A 25522-nucleotide genomic window follows, 5' to 3' on the forward strand; every position below is an offset into this window, starting at 1 on the left:
CTGGGAAGAAGTCGTGCTTGAGCCACTATATGTCCAGAGTGAAGTTAGTCTGCAGGGTTTGGCTTAGGTAGCCATTCCTTCACTATTGCGGCATTTTGAAGAAGATGAACTTGAGACACTTATATGGGTGAGTGTGTTTCTTAGTTGAGGCACATAGACCAAATTGCTGCTTTGTCTGCTGCTCTGAGTGCAGGTTATTTTTTGACTGTAGCCCCTCTCATTTCTGGATTTGTGATGAACGGAATACATGTCTCCTCCAGGAGGAAAATGATTTACCAGGGCCTTTCTGGTCCTCTCTATGAAATGTTTGTGAAGGTATCTTAGTGTCTTCCAGCCACTTAGTAGTTGGATTGAGAATGTATGTAAAGCGAAACAGTGCAGTTTCTGTGTGTTGCAAGAAATTATGCTTTTGTCACTTTTCCTTGCTTCCCAAAAATACTGATTGCCCATCTCTTTTTGCAAAGACCACAGTCTGCTCTATTGTAAAAGAATGCCATAATCTTTTGTCTCCTAATGCCTAAAATAACATACATTAGAGAGACGTAAGTTGGAGAATTTATCCAAACTAGAACGTAAGTGCATACTTGCTCTATTTTGCAGCTGTCCTAACTCCAAAGGCAGAGTTCACAAACCACAGTGGAAGAAAGCAGCAGCCTATTTATCTATTTACACTTGCTCCAAATTATGTAAGCTGCATATTGAATCATCTGATAGTTCTTTTTATGTTAGTTAAGAAGGGCTTCAGCTGTTTTGTAGAATAGATCTTTGTCTTGTTTAGTGTATCTTGTGAAGTTTCCTTGTCATGAGTCTGCAGGGAGCTACCTTAAAACTCCTAGAGGAAAATTCACGGAAGCAGCCTGAATGGACAATTTGGAGAAAGATTTCTTAACTGGTATTCCTGATGTTTATTACTTTGTTTTATGCATAGGCAGCACTAAGGTTTAATGCTTACTACTTTGAGGTAGCAATAGCTGATTTGTGGAGAAAGGTCGCATGCATCTGCCTTCAGCTGAAATGAATTATATGGACAATTTTGCTTTTAAAAGAGAAAATTTTGGATAAGTTATGAATATGCATTCTTTTATGTTAAATCTTTAGCGGTGACATTTGTGGGTGTAATGCTGCTGTTCTCTAGTAAGTTTATTCTTTGAGCGAAGATTGCAGATGGCATACTGTGCAAGACCACCTACTGATTTGAGGTTGCTGCAGTGCATGAGCAGAATTGAAGTAATGATTGAAGAACCAGATCTGATTTGTTTTGGTTTTATACACTCTTAAAGTGACAAAACCATTGAAACTTTAGTTCTGCTTGCACATCAGGTTCTGAAATGTCTAAAAGAAAGCACAAGCCGTAAAGTAAAATTTCTTGCAACCTTCTAGCCATTGTCCTGACATCCTTTGGGCACTATTTGAAACTAGCCCACAAAGAATAGGTGTCCTCTGAAGAAACTGGTATATTCTATCTAATACTGTGAAAAACACCAAATCTATTTAAATTTCTCTTGTATCCTTTTCTACAAAGAGCACCATGCTCTGTTTCTCTCTTGTAAAAGCAGCTGTTTGCTGTGGGAGAAAACCAGAATTCCAGAACACCCAGGAGTTCAAAACTTAACATCGTGGACAACTGGCTCTAGCGTCTTCTGTTCTGCTTTGCCGGTGACTTAAGGAGACTGTTTTGTATAGCAGTATTGGAGGGGAGAGGGGAATGGGATTTAACTTGTGATACAGCTCTCCTTGATATGTGGATTACTTAGTCCATCTGGATGTCTTAGTTTCTTAAAGATCAGATCATGAAGCATAGTCACACAAAATTGTTTATAGATGGGCAGCCATCTGTTCTTTCATATTTAATTTTGTCCTTCTGTGCTTTATTTCTAAGATACTGACTGATTTTATGAAGCCCTGTTAGGAAATTATTTAACTGTTTCTTTATTTGTAGTCCAAGGCCAACGAAGTTTACAGAACGCCCTCGGCCTGGAGTCCAAATGATCTGTTCTTCTTTTAGTGCTGGTAAAAGACTTTTTTTTCTTTTCTTTTTCTGCCTTGTATCAATATAGGAAGTCATTTCAAGAGTAAAATGAAGTATAATACAGTTACAGTAGCATATTTCATGCTAATAAGATGGAATTGAGTTTAAAGTAGCTATTAAAAAGCCCAAAATATTTAAAATAGAAATTCAGAATCTATGCATTAACTCTTGGTGATATGGAAATTCTTGAAAACAGCTAAATATAAAACATTGAAAGTGACTTGTGTTGAAAGACTTGTGACTGCGAGTCTTTTAAAACACAGTATATACCTTTTTTTCTTAGAGTGATTCTGAGAGTCAACTTTATCTGAGATGGAATTTATAGGGATTAAGACAAGAAGGCGTTGATTACCAGGTTCTCATGGTCTGGATTTCATTGATTCCAGAGTTGGCATTTGAAGACTGCAACGTAAATAATTGGATAAAATATCAAAACGACAGAAACTTTCTGAAAATAAATGTACTGGAGCTCTAGTTCTTCATTTTTTTGTTAAGATTGAGGCTTCTAAGGGCTTAGTAGCTAACAAATTGCTGTAGTTAGCTAATCTTTCACATAAATCTGCAGATGCGTATTTATCTGACAGCAAATGTGAGGTAATTCAACTCCAGTTAAACTTTTAAGTTTCTAAGTCTTGTTTTTACTTAAAGGTCAATTACAGGCATAGCTGAAATGAGATACAGCTGTAAATGTAAGGGAATAAATTTAAGTATTTGATGTTACAGCATTTAAAAATACTGTAATAACATTAGATTGCTCTTTTTTTTTTAAGACTTATCTGTTTGTTTTTCTCAGGTGGAATGTTTTTGGCCACTGGGAGTACAGATCACATCATTAGGGTTTATTTCTTTGGATCAGGTCAGCCAGAGAAGATATCAGAGTTGGAGTTTCATACTGTAAATACTTTTTTAAAATTACATATGTATTTGATTAAAATAATAATTTATACAAATTTGGGTAATTTGGAATGATAATTGTTACTTTTTTCCTTTTTCTACTCTTTTTTTATATAGGACAAAGTTGACAGCATTCAGTTTTCTAATAGTAGTAGCAGGTAAGCTACTTTTTTTGACCTTGTGGGCATTTATAAATACCAGTTTCTGGAAGTAGTTGTAAAACCATTGGATTCTCACTGTTTTGTTTTAATAATACTCCTTCAGTTTTACAGTTCTTTTCATTGTAATGAATAATGAAAGTATTTTGAATTTGCCAAAATTAAGGATTATAAAAATACTTGAAATTTCGTCTTAAGAAACGTATGTGTATGTATATTCACATATAAAATACATGCATTTTTACATATATTTAAATATTTAAACCTTTTTTCATTAAAGTGACTGCTGGATACAGGAAAACTGTCAAACTAGATGTAACAGTATTTTGCTTAGCTAGTCTAATGTTTTTTTTTATGTTTCACTTTAAGCGGATGTTGGATGTGAAGGATGCTAAAGAAAACAGTTGTTTATAATGAAGTTTCTGACACTTCATTTAATTGACGTTCTAATGTGTATACTTTTATTATGATACAAATAGTTGTAAACCAAGCTTCATAGTGCTCCACACACTTATTACTCCTCCTCCTACCCCTGCACCCCAAAAAGGGGGAAGAAAAAGGTGGAGAGACACTCGAGCTGGGAAACACGGTACTTACTCAACAAATGGTGCTAGCTTATTGGGAGTAGGTTTTATTTGTTTTAAATCATGTCTGTACTTCTGCTTGCAGGTCTCTCCTGGCCCTTCAGCTGGTTTTATCCCTTAAATTTCTTCATTAGCTTTACGTGGAGTGATAGGGTCAGTGTCTTAGAATGCTCATTGCGTTATAGTGTCCCTGTGCCAGAGCAGTGCCATAACTCAACAAGGTGCACCAAGGTCAAGGTACAGTTAGTTCAGAAGGGGCTCAGGGTAGGGAAGCAAGTTCCACTTTTTGCAGGCCTTCAATTTTTTTTACTGGTAGGGGAAGTGTTTTTCACCTCAAACCAGTTGCACAGCGTTCTGACACTGTTTGGACTTCTTACTTATAGCTTCCTTTTTTGAGTTCTGAGTTCTGGAGATTCAGTTTTCAGGTATCTTTTCTGTACAGGTCTGCCTTTGATCTTTGAGTAACTCTTTTCCCCTTTTGTTAGATTTGTGAGTGGAAGCCGTGATGGAACAGCACGAATCTGGCAATTTAAGCGAAGGGAATGGAAAAGCATTTTGTTAGATATGGCTACTCGCCCAGCAGGGTAAGTGATGTAAAATGTTCTGCTATCAGATAGATACTTGAAGGCCATTGATATCATTTGCTGACTTATTTGGGAAAAAAAAAAAAAAAAGAAGAGAGAAAGGAAAAAAGGGGGTGGGGGGAAAGGCCTTCTTAAATTATTATTGCTTAATGCACCAATACCCTTGTCGAACTCTTGAAGTCCAATAAAAACAAATGCTTGACTGCATATTCAGCTGTGGAAACTAGCTTGTCCTGATAATACCTCCATTAGTATTTTGTGTAGATTAAAAGAATAAAAGATACTCAAAACCCGTTAAAAGTCAAATTTATATGGCTTTTTTATAGGTATTTATTTCTGGAGCAAGAAAACCAGGTCAGATCTGTTCTTGAGACTGCTTGCATTTTAGTAATACCTAAAGATATTGTGGAACCTGCATGCCCAGAAAAGCAGTATTGGGTTCTTTCATACCACATGCCAGAGCAAAAAAATTGCTTGCTCTGTAACAGGTTCTCATTTGTTAAAACAGTCTGAACATTTACAAGGCTTTGTAGGTATGGACACTTCTGTGTACTAGAACAAGTAATAGGAAAAACTTAAAGATGGAGAATGACTTAGCAGGAACTGTGGCTTGAACCTTTTTATTTTTGGCATGGGGGAGATGTTTTCCAACTGTCATACGTTAGAAAGGTTTATAATGGGTTTAAGAGGTAATCCTTTTCCCCTTACTGGTCATACTCAGTGGTTTGAAGGATGATATTTAATAGAAAAGAAAAAAAAAGGTTTCAGGAGTAATTCTGTGGAACGATGTCTGGAAGACGAAGCGAGCGCTGGAAGAGACAGCTAAATAAGCTATAATTTCATTAAATGATCAGATCTTGTCAGTTATGGGCAGATGCAACAAAACGTGAATGTAAAACTGTTGGATAAGAGTGTATGAAACACTGTCACTCTGAGAAGAGACTGAATTCCTCTCTCTTGTGCAGCCTGTAAAAAAAATTCTTAGTTTTAACCGATCCTGGGAAAAATAGGAATAGGTTCTCCTTCGTTGTAGTCACAACTGCGAAACTTCTTTGAGAAACTGAACTGCTCATTTCAGTAAAGCACCTTTAGCTGAATTCTGTTCTACCCTTTTAACTAGATGGATAAGCGCAGTTCCAAATTTGATCTTTTCTTCACAAGCACAATTTTATCAAAGAAAATGAAATTGCTGCACTGAAAGGAAAGAGTGAATTCAGCTTATAAAGCCTCCTGGGTTCTGCACTGAATCCAGAAAGAAATCTGTCTGTAACTACATTTTCTATTATTGAGTTGTACAATATATACTATTGTGTAACGTATTGTAGTGCCTACTATATGGAAGATTCTGTATTTTTCCGCCTACTTGGTGGTAACATGCTGTTGTTGCATTTGGTTGATGTTTTCCCAGAAATTAATGTGCTAGAGAATTCAATGGTGATTCATCTTTAAACCACAGTGACAAAAATGTAATTTGGGAGTATTCTGATAGATTTTATTACAGATGGCTACTGTTTGGTTTTCAAAGGGTAAAAATAAAACACATGCAAGGTTAAGCGCTGTTATTACTCGTAGTAAAGTGATGTAAGGGTGGTGGTAGGTACTAAATACAGCCTGAGAATTTAACTCGTTTAAAGGTATCAGAATACTTCTCTCTGTATTTATAACTGCTTAGTACAAATATTCTGTGGGACAAATTGCTGTTCACTGGTTGACTAGTTTGGATTTTTGCTCTTCAAACGTCACAACAAATAGTGTAGCTATCAAATTTAATTGGGTTAGGTCACTTATCAGAGGGCATCTTCTGGAAAAATAGACCAACGTATTCTTTAAGATATTAAGAATATCTTATGACCCAGTAGCCATTGTTTAAGCATCTACAATTCTTTTGTGGGTTCTATGTGCTACGTAATGGAAAATATCTTTAATTTCTCCAGTTACTTGAATAATGCTTCTATCCTTAATAATAAAGCAAAATGCAGAAGTATTTTCACTTGTTAGAGACATAAAAATGTTTTGGCAAACTAGGATTGCTTTGAAACTTTTTGCCCTTTTGTTTTAGACAAAGTTTACAAGGAGTTGAAGATAAAATCACAAAGCTGAAAGTGACTATGGTGGCATGGGACCGCCATGACAACTCTGTTATAACTGCAGTAAATAACATGACTCTGAAGGTTTGGAATTCTTTCACTGGCCAACTCATTCATATACTCATGGTAAGGCATTCCATCTTGATTTATCAATCCTGAAATGCAAAATTTATGTATACATCATCAAAAGTCTTCCTTATGCGTTTTTTTCCTGTCTGAAAACTGCCTTAACAATTTTTTTCCAGATAATTAAAGTGTAATAAAGTTGTCTGTTAGCTGCTTATTAGAAAATAAATCTTTAAAGTTGCAAATAAGCATTGCTGTTCAAGATGTCTGAAACTAATTTTGGCCTTTTTTTTTCCCTAAAGTGCTATCTTGAAAGGAGAAAAAGAAATAGTTATTTCTTTTTACCTTTACTTAATGTGACAAATGTTTTGAAATACCATTAATGGATAAATTTGCCCTGTTTAAACAGAAACACTTCTGCAACCTAATCTTTCCATGAGTATGAAAAAATAGTCTTCTGTTAGAATAAAGCAAACAACACTTTTACTAATGTCTGATACTTCTTTTTTTTTTTTTTTAACTGAGAAAGTAGGTAATTCTAGGTAACTAGATGCTCCTCTAGAGATGGAAATATCTCATGCAAAGCTTTAAAATTTTGTACTAATTTTGGAGGCGTTGTTATCTAACTTTTAGTTACGTACTTGATTCTTTATGGGTATTAATTAAATTTCTAACTGCTATTCTGCCTAAACAAATCGAAATCTGCGGAGCATTAAGACCAAAAATACCAAATGTTGTGGACTCTAATCCTTTTAAAATCATGGCAAAAGAATTGGGACGTACTTGCTGTGGAGATGGCATATTGGACAGACTACTTAGGAAGCTAAAATTGCAACTGGAAAGAGAAGAGCATAATAAATTGCTACAAAAAAAAAATGTATTGTCAAAGTAGTTGTTCTTTGCTGGATGCTTTCATAGATTAATGTTGCAGTTGCTGGCGTTATATTGAATTTCTGGGTATTTGAGACAATCCTCGTGTTCATGTTGCTGTATCTTTAATTTCAGGGACATGAAGATGAAGTGTTTGTACTTGAACCTCATCCGTTTGATCCAAGAGTTCTCTTCTCTGCTGGACACGATGGAAATGTCATAGTTTGGGATTTGGCAAGAGGGGTCAAAATCCGGTCCTACTTCAACATGGTAATTATTGTGCTTTATGCAGATATGCCAAAGCAACCTTTCTAAACTTTTTGCTTTTAGTACATTCTTATGTAGGCCATCTTGAAGCATGCATTTGTGTATAGGGTAAGATCCTGCATCCAGTGAAGTCAAGAGAAATTCCTATTCAGTTTAGCGGGGCAAAGATTAAATCTGTAGAATGTAAAAAGTTGTTTCTTTGGCTGTGTTTCATAGTGTCATCTTTCTGTAGGCTTCATCCATGTGAAATTGGAGTGTTAGTTTACATTGTCAGAGATCATGCGTAAGAGACAGGGTGACAGAGACCCTCCTTTAGTGCTCTGTTTCCTGCCTGGGGAACCAAGGTGGAACTTGGTTTATTTTTGCGTTGCTAATTCTTAATCTGGCTAAAGCTCTTCAGGAGTCACCTGATCTCATACAATGTTGTTGTATGCGGCCTTGGCTTGTTGGACTGAATGCTGTCAGCCTTTCTGTGTAGAGCTCCTCCACATGGCAGGTTTCATATTTGGTCTGTTCTGCACTAAACTATTCTTCTGGAAGATGGATTCGGCAGGTATTTCCATCTGTTTCTTGATATTAATTGGGTCTTTGTACATATCTTTTTCCTCAAAAAGGTAATGATCTATTGTGCAATTCAGACTTTGTCTCCTCAAGAAAATTAAGAAAGAATATGAGAATCATTGAGAATGCTGAGAGTAGGCAAATGGGCTTCAGCTTTCAGCTATAGTAGAATGGCAGTCTTGGAGACCAGCATAAAGAAGATTATCTGAAGAGGAGACCTGCCATAGATGTACTCGCAAAAAAAAAAAGTCCAGCCGGGAAGGTCACTCTGAACCTAAAGAAAGATTCTGAGATGTGTGGTGTACAGTACAGTTCATAAGGTCTCTGAAGAAATTCTGCCAAGTTTAGTGGGAGAGAGAGCAGCTTAGACTCCTTCAGCACTGACCTGGGTTCAGTATTGTTCCCTCTGCATTGATTCCTGTAACTGAATTTACGAAGGATCCGAGATCTTGCAGCTATGAGTACAAATCTTCGTTACTCAGTGCTATTCACTGTTACAATTGAGGTGTATGTTCTCATTGTGTGGTTAGGTTGCCTTTCCACCACTACTTATGATGGGTGTATGTTAGTTTTCAAGGAATTCAAGGTCTTTATAAGACAAGTCCATTTAAGAGCTATCGGAATCTAAATTACAGATGTCCGTGACATTAGGCAACCCCCTGAAGGACTGAAATATTTATTTTAACAATGCAGCGCAACAGAAACATCTAAAAAGGGTAAAAATCACATACATTTTAAGATATTTGGATTCAGAGAAACGTGTAGATAATCGGAAGATCTCAGCAGCTAGTAATCTGCGCTTCATGCTAGAAACGAATGTGAGAAAGTCTGCCTGCTGTGTGAGGTGAGGGGAATTGTAAATCTGGCAATCAGTTGTTTCAAACCAATGAATAAGTCATATGAGCCATGTATGCAAGAGAGGCATCTCTCGACAGTCTCCGAATATTTCACCGGCCAGTCTTCCGTGTCTGATGCTTCAAAAGGCATGGGTGGAAATTAGAGGTTTTCTTAGATGACTGGGGTAGGGAAAATGCTTCTAGACCATGAGACTTGATTGCATAGTCACCTCTGCAGAGCTGCAAATGTTGAGAGTTCTGGTTTACTAAGGGAGGGCATGAATACATACGGAGTCACCAGTCTTCTCCCAGTTTCCTGGCTGGCATATCAGCCTGGAACATCATTAGATGAACTACTATTAAATTATTCTGATAACCATTGTGACCTTCATTGACTTGCTCAGTATGTCTTCTCATACTTGTGAAAAACAGTATTTGTATTTAGGGGATGGGAAATTTTTACAGATTGGGTTCTTTTAGATCAGACAGGGAGACGTCATTAGTTGGAACCAAACCTGAGAGTTGAATGACATGAGGTACCTGCTTTACCATTGAAGAACCTCTTATTATCGTTGTCTGATAAAACAGTGTCCGTAGTACCAGAATTAGCACTGGGTGACTTTGTTGTAACAAAAGCCCCTTAAAAAAAAAAATTGCGGACCTTGGGGGTATTGGTTGAATTAGCAAGATCTTAGATGACTGTTAGCTTAATAATAGTCCAGTCAGGTATTCCATGCTAAATGGATGACTTGGTAAGTCTAAAGCTTTGTGACAAATCTCTAAAGTAGAGATGGATATTTTTAAGTCGTTTGTCTGTCCCGCCCCTGAATTTCTTCATTGTCAGTATCAAAAAATAAATAAAATCAAAATTCAGGGGATTCAAGCAGTGTCAGTCAGTTTGAAACTTAATTCCTTTTACCCAGTCAGCGAATGAAATTGCAAAGCTGTAGTAAGCAAAGACACTTATTGTTTTATATTTAACTCAAATGGGGGAATCAAAGTTCATTTGTGCCTTGCTGGTTACAGATAGGGGTGCTAGGAGACTGTGGTGGTCTTACAGAACTTTCTCTCCCAGGTTTTTGGAGTTAAGATTTGTTACTAAATCGATTGGCACAATCATGGTTAATTCGAAGCATCTTCAATCTGTTTGCCAGATTTGCTCTTTATAATTAATAGTAAACTCAGTCCCATAAGAGACAGTTTTCAAGGCCAGGCTGGATGGGGCTTTGAGCAGCCTGGTCTAGTGGGAGGTGTCCCTGCCCATGGCAGGGAGGTTGGAACTGGATGATCTTTAAGGTCCCTTCCAACCCAAACCGTTCTATGATTTTACTCTCAGTAAGTATGTATATATTTTATATATTCCACATTTTCACTTGTAGTCTTCACTTCATTTGATCTAGTTCTGTAAGTATCGCATAACTTGTTGTTGGAGTTCATGGGCTTTCAGAACTGGCTTAATTCAGTGACTTGAGTCAGCTAGGTTCAAGGAATGTATTCAACTACCCCAGAGAGTGAAACTTGCTATAGAAATATCAAGAGCATGAGAGGGTTAAAATTTGTTAGACAATTTTGAGATGCAGGAAGTAAGTCCTGGGATGGTTTTAAATTGCATGTGCAAATACACAGGTACTTGTTGTTTTGTGGCCTATGTAATATCCCTGTAATGTCCCTGCCGGTCCTGACTTAATAGAGCTGCTCATGAAAAAAACTGTTCTCAGTGTATTTTTGCCATTCGTTTTTCCAAGGAATCAATGAGGTCGTTGCTTTGGTGTTGTAATGTCAGGGCAGTTTCGCATGCTGTATTTCCTGGGTACAAATAAGAATTTAGGAGACTTCTGAAGAAACCAGGGTAATAAACCTTAAGTGGTTGCTGCAGTCTGCTGTTTCAGAGCTTATATATTTCACAAAAATCAGGGTTTTTTGCCACAGAAGTACAGCACAAACCCTTGTAAATGCTGAAATTGTGGCTTGTTAACCAGGGCCTGGATTCACTGAAGGATTTGACTGTTGTGGCATCTAAGTTATTTGGGACCAAGGTGTTTAGTCTCCAAAGTGGAATGCAGTATCCTATGAAATCCTCAGTTTACTGAGCAGTATATGAGATTTAGGTGTCTTAATGGATGTTCCAGGAAAAAAAAAAAAGTGCACTGAATGGTGCGCTGTCTAGCAAAAGCCACTGCGTAATAATGTACATAGAGATATATCTGAAATGCCGTTTCTTAGTTAAAGCTGCAATGAGGCATCTGGATCCCTTGTGTGGTAAGGCACCTTTCCAGTAACTGAGGGAGCTCCCTGCTCTCCTTGAAAGGCGGGTGTGGGTGCAGGTGGCACTCATCTTTTGGGATTGCCTTAACTAATGTTAAGCTGTTGAGTGGGGGAAATTAAAGACCTAGATTCTGTTCTCTCCTCGGTGGCAAGGTGTTCTATTCAGCATCTGCCACTTACCCAGGAAGGCTTCTGAGCTATAAATGTCTAAACAAGAGAAAGTTGGGAAAAAGTGCTGAAGTTGTGCTGCTGTGGAGAGGCGTGAATCTGTAGACTGTGGGTTTGGGCACTTCTGCTAGGCTTGTTTTCTTGGGTATGGAAGTCGTGTTCTAGGTAAATTAGAAAGTGGTAGAAATGGCTTTTGGCTTCAAGCTTAGGCAAGCTCTTGAACTTGCAGGATTAGTGCACAGTTAAGTCATAAATAAAAGCTGTACAACACTCAGTTGTTGTCATAGGATCTGTTTTCTTTCAGGTGTTCTCACTAAGTTTCTTCTTAATAATAGACCTGACACTGTTGGTTTCTTAGGAATGACAGGGTTGGCACTCTGATGGTATGTGCTGCAGCTTATCCTTACGCTTGTAGTTCCTTTAAGCATTTCTGAGAATGTACGAGGAGAAAAAAGAAAACTACAGGGACTTAAGAATCTTACAGATCATAAAGGAGGTGCCTAGTAATGTTAGGTGAACGCATGGGGTTTTGTGTGGTTTGGTAATTCAGTTTTTGTTGGTGTTGCAATTTGGACATTAACTACCGGTGTTCCTCGAGTCTGACCCCAAATAGGGTTGTGGTATTAGAGTGCTGCCCTTGATTTTTATTTTTTTGGATTTACGTAGTTTTCTTTAAGCAGTACCTCTCAGGGCTGAGCTCAGCTGATTCAGACTGCTTGCAAAAGGCATTCTGTCTGGAGCTGTAGAGTATAGATTTCTCCTCTGGTAAAGCTGATAGCTCTTGTCCCATAAGTGGGCTGCCCCATAGAAGAATATTTTTTTAAAGTTTCCTAAAAGATTGCAGGGTATGTACAGACCTGTAGCTCTGTTCTTTTTCTCTCTTTCTTTCTCTTTTTTATTTTTTTTTTAAATAATTTGATTTACAGTATAGCTTTATGAACAGTTGCAGGAACATATGGTGACTGCAGTTACTTAAAAGTATGCCGTTGAAAGTATGAAAAGTGCACTACAGTAGCAAGAATGAAAGACATGGGGAGAGCAGACATTTTTACAGTCTCTGTTACTGTAGAATATCGGACTTTTGTACTGTGTCTCTGCACATAATTGCTTTGCCTAAATCTGATACCTGACTCAGCAGATTTTCGAAGTAGGCATTGCAATTACTGCACTGGCAAACTTGTGTATTAACTGTGATAAAGACTAGCCTTACAGCATTTTAAGAAATCCTTGTGTAATGTAGAAATTAATCAAGTAAGAATATTGCTGCCTTTAAGTTAAAAATGGCTCTCCTGGACAACAGATTTAAAAAACAAAACAAAACAAAAAAGCCCCGAAAACACAAAACCCCAAACAAACCCAAAACCTTGAAGATCTTTCATGACTCGGTGTTGCTCCTCTGTCTTACTGGGTTGACGCTTATTGCAAGCTGAATCTTTGGGAAGTCAGGCTTCGCTGTAGCTGGTAGCTTTCTTATGTCTGACATGATTTGCGTGCATTGGGGGCCTCCCGTGTGCCTGAACGTCTCTTAAGGTCAGACTTTTGCTTACTTGTAACCTTAATGTATTCCTCCTAGTGATTGTGAAGAGTTCATTTGGACTGATTCTTATTATGTTGCCTCTGCACTAAGACAGTCTTTTTGAACCCTGTCATGTATTAGGGTGTTCTTTGCAACGTGCTGTGGGGGGGTTGTAGTTCTGGAGCCCACTTTAAACTCAGTGCAAAGGTGGCCTTAGTCCTTTTTCATTCTGACGAATGCTTTGAAATACTGATACAAAAAGAATGTTTTTATGATGTTGTATTAAATTCACAGATCCTAATACTTCAAAATCCTCCTACGTTTGTGACTTTATCGGACTTGCTGAACGGCTAAGCCACCTCAGCCTTTGACACCTAATGGTCACCCTATACATCTCCAGCTGTTGCAAATTTGATGATGAGTCTTTTTCTAAATGCTAAAGCACACTTCATCAGAGCATATAGAATACCATGAGTATATTTCAGAAATGCTTTACAACTTGATCTCTGTAAACCAGTGACTTGAAGCAACCATCTGATTCTTTTTGAGGAGGAAGGAAAAAAAAAAATTCCTCGCCAGACCTGTTCTCCCCTTCTCCCACCTTCGTCTTCCTTTGAAATGGCAAATAACTCTGATACATTTTTGAAAGAAAAGCTTTACTCTCTCTCAGAAACACCATTGTTCTCTTCTGTGTCACTGAGTAAATGTTGCTTGCCCTGGAAACCAGACTGGTACTTCAGAAGCAGTGGATGATTTCTTATTGGCAGTGTATCAGTTACTGGTTGAATTGGTGTTTATCATTCTTATGCCCTCTGTCCTGCTTTTATGGAAACCATCAGGAAAAAAAAAAACAAAACCATACCCAACTTCAAAATTGCAAAGCCTGAGGGGGAGGCTGACCATCCTGTTGCATCAACGTTGAAGATAAAGGGTACAGTTGCATTTCTTGGCTGTTTTTGAAAAACTCTGATCCTGGGGCTAAGACATGCCTCTCTGTTGAGACCTAGAATGACAACAATGTGTCTGATAAGTGTAGCTGCTGTAAGGGAGGATGAGGCATCCTACAGATGTAGGAAAAAAATGTGATTTTTTTTTTTTTTAAACTTTATCTTTATATCTTTATCTAGAACTCTGTACCAGAATCCAAGATGTTTGCTTTCATTCTAGGTACTTTTCTGTTGGAAGCTTATGATGAATAGTCCCACACTTTCATGTAAAATACATTACTTACATTTTATGTAAATAGGCATTGTATCCAGAACTAGGAAGCTTGTGTCTTGCATGTGTTCTTTCCATTATGCTTATTAATTAGCAACTGGTGATGAAATTTAGACCTTAAATATGAACATTCTTTAAACAAAGTAAGGACTTGAACACTTCTTTGTTTATTTCACAAAATATTAAATAACTTATTCAGAGATTTGGCTAGTGTCATGAGCATGGATTCTTCCATCTGTATCAAAACCCAAACATTAAAACAGGTACAGTGTAAGCAGCTGAATTGAAAAGTGCCAATTTTCTACTAAGTTAAAGTTTTTGCGGTTGCAATTTTATATCAGTTTACTAATCGTAGAATGTGTTGGGTTGGAAGGGATCTTTAAAGGTCATCAGTCCAACCCCCCTGCAGTAAGCAGGGTCATCTTCAACTAGATCAGGCTGCTCAGATACGCAATTTTGTCCAATTTCTTTTAAAATTGTCAGCTGAGAAGCAAATTACTTGAGATCTTAGAATAAAGTGTGGATTTAACTACGTAAACAGAGTTCTGTTTCGTTTTTTTCTTTTTTCTTCAAAAGAAAATTTGTGACAGCTAGAAGAAAAACGGGGACAAAACTTTTTCGCTCTTGGAGTTCAGAGATTAAAGGACATCTTACTGGGACCTTATGTAAATAGTTATGGATCCTTTCAGCAAGATAAAGTTATTTTGACTCTGCTTTGTATTGCCACATCAAAACTTAAGTGTAATCGTTCCCCTTATCAGGTACATCAATGGGGAACAGCAACTCTAAAGTTCTTGGTACTGAAAAATTTTTGAAGTACTTAAACTGTTGTGGAACATGCAGTACCAAAAGGGATAAACTACTTTAGCAGTGGAGCTAACAAACCTGTAGGCTGATCTTTTGTTTATGTTCTTGGTCTCAGTTAGGAAAGTACTGCAGAAGTTGATAATCTTTGAAAGAAAAAACAAAAACAAAACACCAAAAACAAAAAAAAAACCCCACCCAGAAAAGCTTACAGTCTTGCAGCAGGTTAAAAATGTTAATGAAACTGTGAACTTTTTAGCTATAGAATTGTTTGGGTTATGACTACTTTTGTGCAGCATTTAATGTCTTACACTGTCTTAACAAGTTGACCAGAAGCTTGGGTTGGCTTCTCTAATGAAGTCTCATATTTGATGTTTGATGTTTGACAGTGCTTGTTATCTGAAATATAAAAATGCAGAGCTGTACTTGAGGAAGCTGGTCAGAACCTTATTTCGAATAAGGTCATGACCTTATTTCTAACAGTTACCACTAGAACAGTTAGGTAGAAGAAAAGGTGTGTTGGAAGGACATGATGATGCAGGGCTGCTCATTAAAACCTTATTTATTTATTGGTGTGCTGCAGTAGCTTTCATTAGGCTATTTTCTAACTTTTGAGGCAGTGAAGCATGTAATGCTTTCATGTACTCAAAAGAATAGACCTTCTTTGTGAATACTCACAAATTTATTTTTAGGTCCTTTGATTTCCTGACCAGTCTCAAAGCTTAGACCCAAGCTCTTATGACTGTGCTATAGTAAAGAAAAAAAATGGGACTCTTTTTGGTCCTTCATTTTCTTTTTCAGGTGGCTTCTTTCTTGAGAAGCCTTGGGCTGAGGAAACAAAAAATGGATTTGATATGCTTGTTTTGAAGGTGATCTCTGAAACTCCTTTATTTCATTTGATTCCATTTGTTTTCAAAGGCAGTAGTAGAATCAGCAAGCAGATACTAACATGCCTTATAAGGCCACCCGCTTCTCGTTATGTGATGATTATAGCTGTATAGTTCTAAAGTGCTGCTGCTATTTCAAATAGTGTCTTAATGAAACAGGAAATGTAGTGTTATATGTTACGACAAAGCAATAGTTGTATTTAAAACCTTAAGCTTGTTTTTGAAATTGAAAATGTGTACTGTCACGTATCCAGTGGGAAAGCTTGAAGCAAGTGGATGCATTTCATATTGGTTTTGCTTTCCATTCACTATGTTACCATGGTGAATATATGCCTTTTCATAGCCAGATGCTAGTTAATCTGTGTAAATGCAGATAAATGGTTTTTTATTTAAAAAAAAAAAAAAAACCCAAACCAAAACAAATCCATCTGTTGATGTTAAGGATGAGAGTTCTGGCCACATAGACATTAAGAAGTAAGGATAAGATCTCCGAAGCTGATGTCTTACGGTTTTTTTGTCCCCAAGTCTGTAGCTAGCTGGTTGTCTAATTAATGCAAAGTTGTCTGGTACTATTCCTGGTTCCATGCATTTCTTTCCAAGTGGGTCCTTAATTACTTTAATAGGATGTATAGTAGTTGCATTGCATGATCCTTTTTCAAGCTTACACGTTTTTCCCAACTTTCTGACACTTAATGTATCTTTTTGAAAGTTTTTAATAGAACCACTTTTCTAGCTTTGTAAGCTTTGGATATATTGTAGATTTATTTGAAGCTATTCGCATAAGCAGTAACTGAAATAGTCATATATAAAACTTGACCATAAAAATGTCAAGTTCAAGCAGCCCATAAGAATTTTCCAGATTTCTAGAATGGAAATTGTAGAGGGTGTAATTTTGACCCTACTTGAAGTTAACAGAGAGTCTGCGCTACGGTTGAAGAATCAGACCATCTGGATGCAGTCGTGTGTTGGTTGTTTTCCCTTTCCCCCCAGTCTATCTGCCCGCTTCCCACATGTCTTAACGTTTTTATATAAATCGGTGAGAAAAATTGGGGAACCCCCATGGAGGTGATAATAGTAATGTATTTCATAATGGCGATGATCTCTAATTTTTGTGAATTTGGACACACGTATCCCGTGTTAATGACTGTTTGAATGTTTTAGTACAGTTTAATCCTTGTTTTGCTTAGAATTTACTGTCAGTGTTATGGCATCAACTAATTCAGGTCAAAAGGGTTTCTTCCTGCAAATTGTCAATCAAGCAGAGGCCTCCTAAGTTGCAATTGGATTTTTCTGTGTGCTCCCGCTCCTTCAGAGAGCTGGTTGTTGACTCTGTCCTTTATTTTTTTAGCTTTGAGTGGACACTTCATTACAGGCAGTTCCTATGCTGTGCCTCCTTATGTGTGGGTATCTTAATGTTGTTCCTGCCCCATCTTCTGAGGTCTGATCTGTGCGATGTTGTTCCTTACTTTCTAATGCTACTTCAACTTTCAGTGCAAACTGGTAAACTCTGAAGCCCTAACAGCATTATCATATTGCTTACAACTTTGTTTCCTTTTTGTTAATCAGTAAGCCTGCGTGGCCTACCTAGATCTTTGTTGGCAACTACTTGATTAGTTTTATTGTAAACGACATAGCAAAAAATTGGTGTCCCTGTCAGAAGAACAAGCATGGAAGATCAGATTCCATCTAGGACAGCTCAGCAGAATGCTCTGTACGTGGATTTTCTGCCACATGAGGTGATTTGTTGGACTAATGTCCAAAAGGCATATTGCTTGCTTATATAGACAATGTACTGTAATCTCCAGTGTTAACTAGAGATTTAAAAAACGTTCGTTCTTATGTTGTGGACTTCATAAAGTCTAAAGAGACTTCCAGTTTTGCTAGGATTATATGGGATTGTATTTTTAGATCAGGTTTTCTAGTCATCTGAAATACAGAATGACTTAAGATTATAGATGCTTTATTTTTCATTCAGCCAGTGTGTAATCCTACTAAAATATTTTTGAGAGCTTCCACATTTGAATATATGTAAAAGCACATCCTGAAGAGCAGATCCTGAAAAGCAAAGCCAGCATAATGCTCTAGTACTCCAAGTAGAAGCCAATACTGAGTTTGCAGGATGTTTATTAAGAAAAATTTTCTTTAACAAAAATAAAAAAGACGTTGTAAATACTTTCTGTATGTATATGCCTTTATATAACTTCAGGCATCCGTAGAGTGGGTGATCTGCCAGATCTTTTCATTGATAAGTTTATCTTTTGAGACAAATACACCTCATTCCTGAATGGGTAACTGACTTGGGTGGTAGGAAGATAGAAACATCTTTAGTAAACATCTTACTCTTAATTTAATTACTTCTTGCCCTCTTCCTACCATTTGATCCTTTGTTGCTTGCCTTCTGGAAGCAGCACAGAAGCCCTGTTGACTTTGATTATTTTTATTTTTTTTAAACTGGCTTAAAAATTAAGTGTTCTTTCCGATTCTCCAAATCTGCAGCAACCACTAACTTTGCAGAAAGTCCATAGATATTTTTTAGCTTACCATGGAAGCATGCTGTGATCAGAGATTTTTCCTTAAAGCAAAGGAGAACACAAACCTGCAAAGGAGCTTCAGAATACTTGGAGACTGATTTGACTCAAGCAGCTATGATGTAGTTTCATCACTTATGAAAAAGGTTATATGTTTTAATAACAACTAGTTAACTTTGCTTTTTTGCTGGTTTTAGAAAGTTGTTCTAGCATACCATTGTTGTGATCGTTAGAAACTAAATTTCAGTTTTCAAGTTTGAATGTTGCTTGTAACTAATTTTCATTTGTTCCAATGCATTTAAGTAGAGTAGTTCTCTTCCTGCTAAAGGTCTTTTTGTATAGGCGTACAAAATAGTCCTCTTTCCTTAGTGTCCAAGTGAAGAAGCTGAGCTCTTAGATTTTTCATTATCATGATAGTGGAACCATGTAGCTATTCCACTTAAAATTTATTCACCTTGAAAATGGGAAGCAAAAATTATTATGTGTGTTGCTTTGGAAGAGTTTATTCTTATCGTTGTCTATTTGTCTAGTACGTATGCACTTTCTCTTCTGGATAGGCTTCTGGTATATTTTAGGAGCATAGTTTTATTTCTGTTGCTGCATTATATGTGACGCATTACAGCGAATACACAGTGATCTTTCTGCCTGTGTTTCCAACTAACTGCCTCGGTCACTTACTGTGAAGGACGGGAGAGAACACTGTCTACCTCAGGCTAGTAGAGACTTAGTTCACTGACTTTTTAAACAGTGCTGTTGACTTGTGTTGGAAGGCGTGATAGAAGTGCATAGCGTTATTGTGTGTAGACTTGAGTGCTGTTATTTTTTCTGGCAGTATGTTTAGTAAGTTATTTCTAATAATCTTACTGTCTTCATGGCCTATTGCATTTTGTCCTGTTGGCTTTTAATTGCTCTAGTTGATACCATTTGTGCTGCATCCCAAATCTGTTCTCTGTGGATAATTTCCTAATGTTCATTTCATGAACAGGCTCTTTTTTTTTTTTCTGTAGTCACTAACAGAAAAGCCTGGCTCGAGGAACTCCACTGATAACATCCTTTTAGCTCTGTGTGTCTTTCCAAAACCAATAACTGTTATCCTTTCCTTAGCAAGTTTACCTACTCTGCATTTCTCCTACTAATTGCAGTCTTTTCCATTGGAATTAAGTTTTCGGTGCCACATCATGGCTGTAAAATCTAGCTAGGTTGAAGGAATTATATTTTCTTGATATAAAAAAGCAGTTATTTTAATGAAGAAAGTCTGGTAAGTTTATCTGGTACTCTTTACTCTTGATTAATTTTCATTTTCCCTCATGTCTTTTACTTGTCTTAAAAACTAGGTTTTAAGTCTTTCAGACTGTATAACAGCTCAGGCTTATTATTGAGCTCGCGCTCTCTGTAGGTGGTACTACTCTGTTTTCACACAACAAATTATTTTTATGGATCTAAGATATGTTCCTTTGTGTACCAGTTTCACAGCTCTGTTCTCCCTCATTTGGGGGAGAATAGTAAGCTCTTAAAAACTGAGAGGAAACGAATAACTTCCCTTTTTCATTCTCTATTTCATCAACATTCCTTCCTCCCTTCGTGATGTACCAATGTCCATCTCTTCCCTTGCTAGTGAAAATACGGGCTTAATTCTTGGATTTGAGACTATATGTAATCTTAAATTAGTCCTAGTTGTATAGCATCACTGGTTCTTCCCTGATTGTGGCCGAAGGGTCCTTGCTACTTGGTTTTTGCTACCAGCAGTGTCTCAACGTGTTCCCTCTTGGCAGCCCTCTGTTGGGATGCCTCTTATTGACCGGTGCTTTTTCTGTTCTTGTGAGCGATCTCTTCCTTTTGCCATTCATATCCTTTTATTCAACAGGTGAAGGTTTCAGACAGAATAAACAGTTCTGTCTTCTTTGGGATACAATATTCATTTAGTTCTTGCATCTTTGATTCAAAAGGGGTGGAGTGGGGAAAGCAGCTTCCTTCTTGCTGAAGTCTTTTACCTAGCTTGCTGAAGTTACAGCTTCACTGATTTACTACAGCTTCCGCTTTTGCAACATAATGTTTAGTTTCTGTTCCAGATGACCAGCTGCGCTGTGTTAGCTTTATTATTGAAGAAATTCCATTGTAAAGTGTCATTTATTAATCCCAAAATATTTTTGTTTTAAAATAAAATAAATCTGCTGAGTAGCACATTGTGGCAGGCTTTGCTCTTTAATTCGTAATAATAATTATATCTTGGAAGCTTATCCGCAACAGTAATTTTTGTTCCTACAATATTAAGGATCTTTATTTCCAAGTAAATGTACGTCAGACTTGAGGGGTTGTACTAAAAGGTTTTACTGTTGTCCTTTCCAAAAGCACTTTTTAAACCAGATTCTGGCCACATGTAGAGTAAAACTATTTGCACTGTATTAATCACTGAATAGTAGATCACTATTCTTTTCCTTTACATAAGAAGGGAATGTCTTCCAACACACACTCTGATTCCCAGGAGTTTCTTGAAAATGGTCCATCCAAATCATTTCTTGCTGGGAAGGATTAAAAAAAACCCATCATCTTAATAGTCTGATTTTTTTTTTTCCTTCTATTGCTTATTTTTCTCCTCACCATGGCTAGCAAATAGCTCTTCCCAGAACATGCCTTGTCTTCCTTGTGAAACAAAAAATCTTCTAATCTTAGGCTCTAGGAGAATCCTGAGATTCTATTTACGAAGGACTTGAATGTTAGGAAGCTTGATACTTTGATGTTTTCTTCGTTGGAGGAAGGCAAAGGGAACAGAAATCTCTATGTAAAACTACTGCTTTTCCAGGCTTTTACAATACATCTGCAAAGCTTATTCTCGCGCTGAAATTCCTTCCCCTTTCCACCTACCTCCCGGAACTGTCTCCCTTTATTACAGTGAGCTTTCTACAGACAAAAAGCAGCAGAAAGCTGTAACTCTGCCTTGGTTGTTGCGTCTTGCTTAGTGTAAATTAATTTCTGCATTCCTAGGCGTTGTGATATTAGTGTCACGCGCTTGAAGCTCTGTTTCTATTTTCCATCCCTTTCTGTAGGATACTTCTGTTCATTTCTTCTGGAACGAGGAAAAGAGAACATAAAACTTGCATTGGTTTATGTTCCTCTTTTGCTAATCCAGAAACTCATTTGACTTTTATGGAAAGTACTTGTAGTAAGACCTTTATCAAGTACCTGGAAGCACTGGTAATAGGTGTAGCAGCCTCTGCCGCTTGGGGGGATGTGCAGGGGTGCATGGATGTGTGCTAAGACCCTGGGCAAAAGATTTAGACTTCTTGCCTTTGTCTCAGCCTGTGAGCTAGTGAGAACAGTACCTACCTGACAGGTTTTTTCGAGGCTTGTTTCCTTAACTTTTTAAAACAATGCTGACGCCTCCGGAAGGTGCTACAGAAGTGCATAGTGTTACTGCCTGCAGGCTGAATACCACTGGGTTTTTTTTCGGGTAGTATATAGGCCTGACACAGTTAGGGAAAGAATTTTGTTTGGTGTCTCTTAAAAGAAAATGCAAAAGTGCTTTGCTGGGGAAGAATAGAAAGGGGCTTTCGGAAGAGGTGCTGAAGACATGAAAATTCAGAGTGGTGATTGGTCACCTCTGCTTGATTGACAGGTTGCAGGGAAAAACAAAAACCCATTTGTTCTGGCTTAATGGAACTGGAAAACAGAAAATGAGTATCAGGTAAAAATTCCTTTTTTAAAATCTTTGCAGTTCTCCTTTAAAAAGTGGAGTTTTTACACAAATCTACACCTCCCCCACTCCAATACATTAGGAGTAGGAATGACAGAGACAGGCAGTTGCTAAGTTGTGTAATGTGGGTTGTCTATGTCAGCGTGTTTTCCAGCAGGCAGGTGTTCTGAAACACCGCAGCAGCAGCCAATGCTACTGGGTTAGCTTAGCGGAAAGGCAAAGGATCGAAAGGGTGTAGTGACTAAAAGCCCTGAACTGGACCCAGCTCTCTGGTTAGGCTCATTAGCAGGACGTTCAAGGGGAAGCTTTTATTTTCACTTCCTATGCTGTGCCTGCTTTGTGGATAAATCTGTCAGTTTCTACTACTATCAATTTGGCATCTTTCATGAGCATTATTACAAAATTCACTGAAAAGTGACTAGCTAAAAACTAAACTATGTTTTAAAGTAACTTCCATCTAGCAATATACTGTCTTACAGATTTTATAAGTTTCAACATCAGCACCACAGTTTTGAGAATCGTAATTAAAAATTATTTATTTCTGGTAACTTAATTATTTTGTATGTTGATGTATTTCAGATTGAAGGACAAGGACACGGTGCAGTTTTTGACTGCAAGTGCTCTCCTGATGGACAGCATTTTGCATGTACTGATTCTCACGGTCACCTTCTGATTTTTGGCTTTGGTTCCAGTAGCAAATATGACAAGGTACAGTGCAAGATGAATATCAAAATGTTTGTCTGTGTTGAATGCATTCGTGCAAGCTTTTCTTCAGAGCTTTATTTCAAGAGGGTCAAAACAATTTTGAGCCATTAATATGGGATGTTTCAGATTCCTGTTGTTGACATTGAGCTTTCTTTCACTGTCTCTTTTTAAACTATGGAAACATGCTACTAAGCTACTGTTTACATGGGAAGTTAAAAATAATTTAAAAGAAAAAAAGAAAGGCATTTAAAAAAATGGCCCAGTCACTGTCTGCTCTCTTAAGTGACGAGGCTGCAAGTGTCTACTAATGGATCCACATGGATAAAGTGCATAAACTGCAATGGAATTGATAATCGTTAAACATTTTGCCTTAAATATTTTTTCTGGTTCCTAACTAGGACCAAAAAAGGTGGTGGTGGTGTGGGGTATAATACAACTAATTCCTGCTGTCTGTATTTGAACATTACGTAGCCTGGGAGACAGTTATTTACAATAAATATACTATATGTTCTAGTGATACAATTTTATGTCTGCTAATGAAGTTCTGTCGTGGATGCCTTGGTGCTTACACAGCAATGTTCCACTGTTACTGTGTGATTAAAATATTACATCTTTATTCTAATGTCATAGTCTACATTGTGTATTCTAAGTGTGGGTGTCTTGCCACAGACCCTCATGACTTCAAAGATATGCGGTGTTGGTTTGTTTTTTTCCTCCGTGGATGAACATGCCCTATGAACCATAAAGGCTATCTGGTTTGGAGAGGTTCTAGTTCTAGGTCCTAGTTCTTCTTTTACCAATCGTGGAAGAGATGAGATGTGTCTCTTCTCATTCTAAGACTTAAGCAGACATATCTGCTCCATGATTTTCATCTCTGCTTCTGGTAGCTGATACTTGAAGGTTGTTGAAGTGCTGACTTCTGGATCTTGCCTCCTGCTTTGGATTTTTGGACTCAGGCTGGCCTTGAAAGCAAGTTGGCAAACAGCAACACAGAGGGGGACTGAAGGAGGGAGAGCAAAAGGAATTTTAATGTTTGCCTTGTAAGCCACTGCATTTCTTTCTGTAGTCTTCCAGCTCTTACTTTGATGCTAGTTACAGCAGCATTTGCACATTGGGGATTTTTTTTTTTTCCTTCATTGTCTCTCAACTATAATTTCAACTAGTCAGTGCTTGGCTGCTGTTGCTATCTCTCAGCTTTTACTAGCTGTGCATTTCCCCCTTCCATTCCAAAGAAAACAAATGTGCAGGGACACCACAAACAAGGAAAACCAGGATGATCAGGTCATTTTCAAGGTCTTTGTCTTTCAGAGTTCTTACTCTTCCAAACTTTAAAGCCTGTTGTAATAGAAACGTTTTTCTCACCATGTCCGTTGATTGTTCCAGGTTTATTTTGCTCTCCAGTCATTTTGGAAGTGTAGTTCTCTGCTACTTGGAAACATTGGAAATGAGCCTTTTTGTCTTTGCTGTGATAGACCAGGAGTTTTCTTTACACTGCCATTTGAGAATTTACCTTGTGAGGGAGTAGATCTGTCTGAAGAATGAAAACAATTGCTTTTCACTTCTTGAGTTCTACAGAGCCTTTGTTCTCCTGGGGCTTTTGCTGCAGTCTCTGAGAAAAGATTATGTTTAAAACTTTTCTCTTATTGGGTGATGTAAAATGATCCTTGCCAGCTGTTACTGTGCCAATGGTAACCTTGGCATTCTTGACCATAGAAGAAATGGGAGCAAATAAGACTTACATTTTTACCTCTTTAATCACAGTCTTCAATTCCTAGAAGACTCAGCTTGGAAGTTTCTGATCTCTTTCTTGTCTGGTTCCATCTCCTCTTTATTTTTGTCTGACCTGATTTCTGGAAAAATGTAACTACAAACAGGTAGATGTTGGAGATCCGGTGTGCTTTTTTCTGTCCTGCCCTTCCCCACTACTTACCCACACCCTCACCTCCAGACTCTTGGGGTTTTTTTAGTCATCTTGTGAGAATGTGCTCTGATAGGAGCTGCGTTTTTTTTGAAGTGGTTTCCATCCATCTTGGGGAATGATTGTTACAGAAGAAAGGAGTTTGATAACCTGTCTTGTATTCCTTCATTTGTGAGTTGTCCTCAGGATGATGATTATAGCTGAGAACAGTGTTAGCTATAGTGGGGGAAAAGAAGAATACCATTTGCTGCTTGTTGTTGCTCCTTTGTTGTTCAAATTAAGGGAACCTTGAGTCAATCTCTGCTGAGATTTCTGAGTGTGTGAAGATCATCAGAGATGAGCTGAGCTCACGATCAACAGGGCATGCGCACTTCAGAAATTCTTGCTTAGGTGGAAACTTGTCCAGGAATGCCTAAAGAAGATACCTTTCAGTTGATTTTAAATCTTAGATTAGACTAGATCTCTGAGCTTTCTAAGGCTTTTTGTTCTGTAGACTGCCCAAACCACAGTTCTCCATTGCAAGTTGACAACTCCCATGTGGTGGATTGGTGCAGTAGTGGGGAAAATCTCTGTGTTTCCGTAGGTGTGCCCATTTGGAGAAACTGAGCTTTCTGGGTATGTAGTGTAGTTACTGAAGGAGAGTGTACTTGTAGAGCTCAGACCTTGTGGAAAGCGTTCGTGCTCAAACCCAAGCTGGGTTTGTGAAGCCATAGGTACAGAGGACTCATATCGTCCTGATGGTGGTGTAGTGTCTTCTTTTTGTCATTAATTTGATCTCTGATAGTGTATTAAGAAATAGGTCTGATGGTTAATACTTTTAACTGGTTGTCTGCTGAACATAGCCATTTTTAAGATTCTCTAAAACATCTAACTTATCTGATTTTTG

The 25522-nt window shown here is 37.7% G+C and overlaps 1 protein-coding gene across 6 annotated transcripts in view; it reads left to right on the forward strand.

Annotated features, from left to right (window-relative positions):
- PHIP (PHIP subunit of CUL4-Ring ligase complex) overlaps positions 1-25522 on the forward strand; it is a 113445-nt gene that overhangs the window by 37265 nt on the left and 50658 nt on the right. For all 6 annotated transcript variants that reach the window (XR_012586317.1, XM_074581325.1, XM_074581326.1 and 3 more), the window contains 7 exons: positions 1940-2010; positions 2823-2923; positions 3041-3081; positions 4151-4249; positions 6309-6462; positions 7408-7542; positions 22593-22721. Coding sequence is in view for 5 of the 6 variants with exons in the window: in XM_074581325.1 (XP_074437426.1) it covers positions 1940-2010; positions 2823-2923; positions 3041-3081; positions 4151-4249; positions 6309-6462; positions 7408-7542; positions 22593-22721 (730 nt within the window). In the remaining variant the exon portion in view is untranslated. The remainder of the gene's footprint in view (positions 1-1939; positions 2011-2822; positions 2924-3040; positions 3082-4150; positions 4250-6308; positions 6463-7407; positions 7543-22592; positions 22722-25522) is intronic.

The sequence above is a fragment of the Larus michahellis genome, chromosome 3, assembly GCF_964199755.1.
Source record: "Larus michahellis chromosome 3, bLarMic1.1, whole genome shotgun sequence".
Lineage (NCBI taxonomy): Eukaryota > Metazoa > Chordata > Aves > Charadriiformes > Laridae > Larus > Larus michahellis.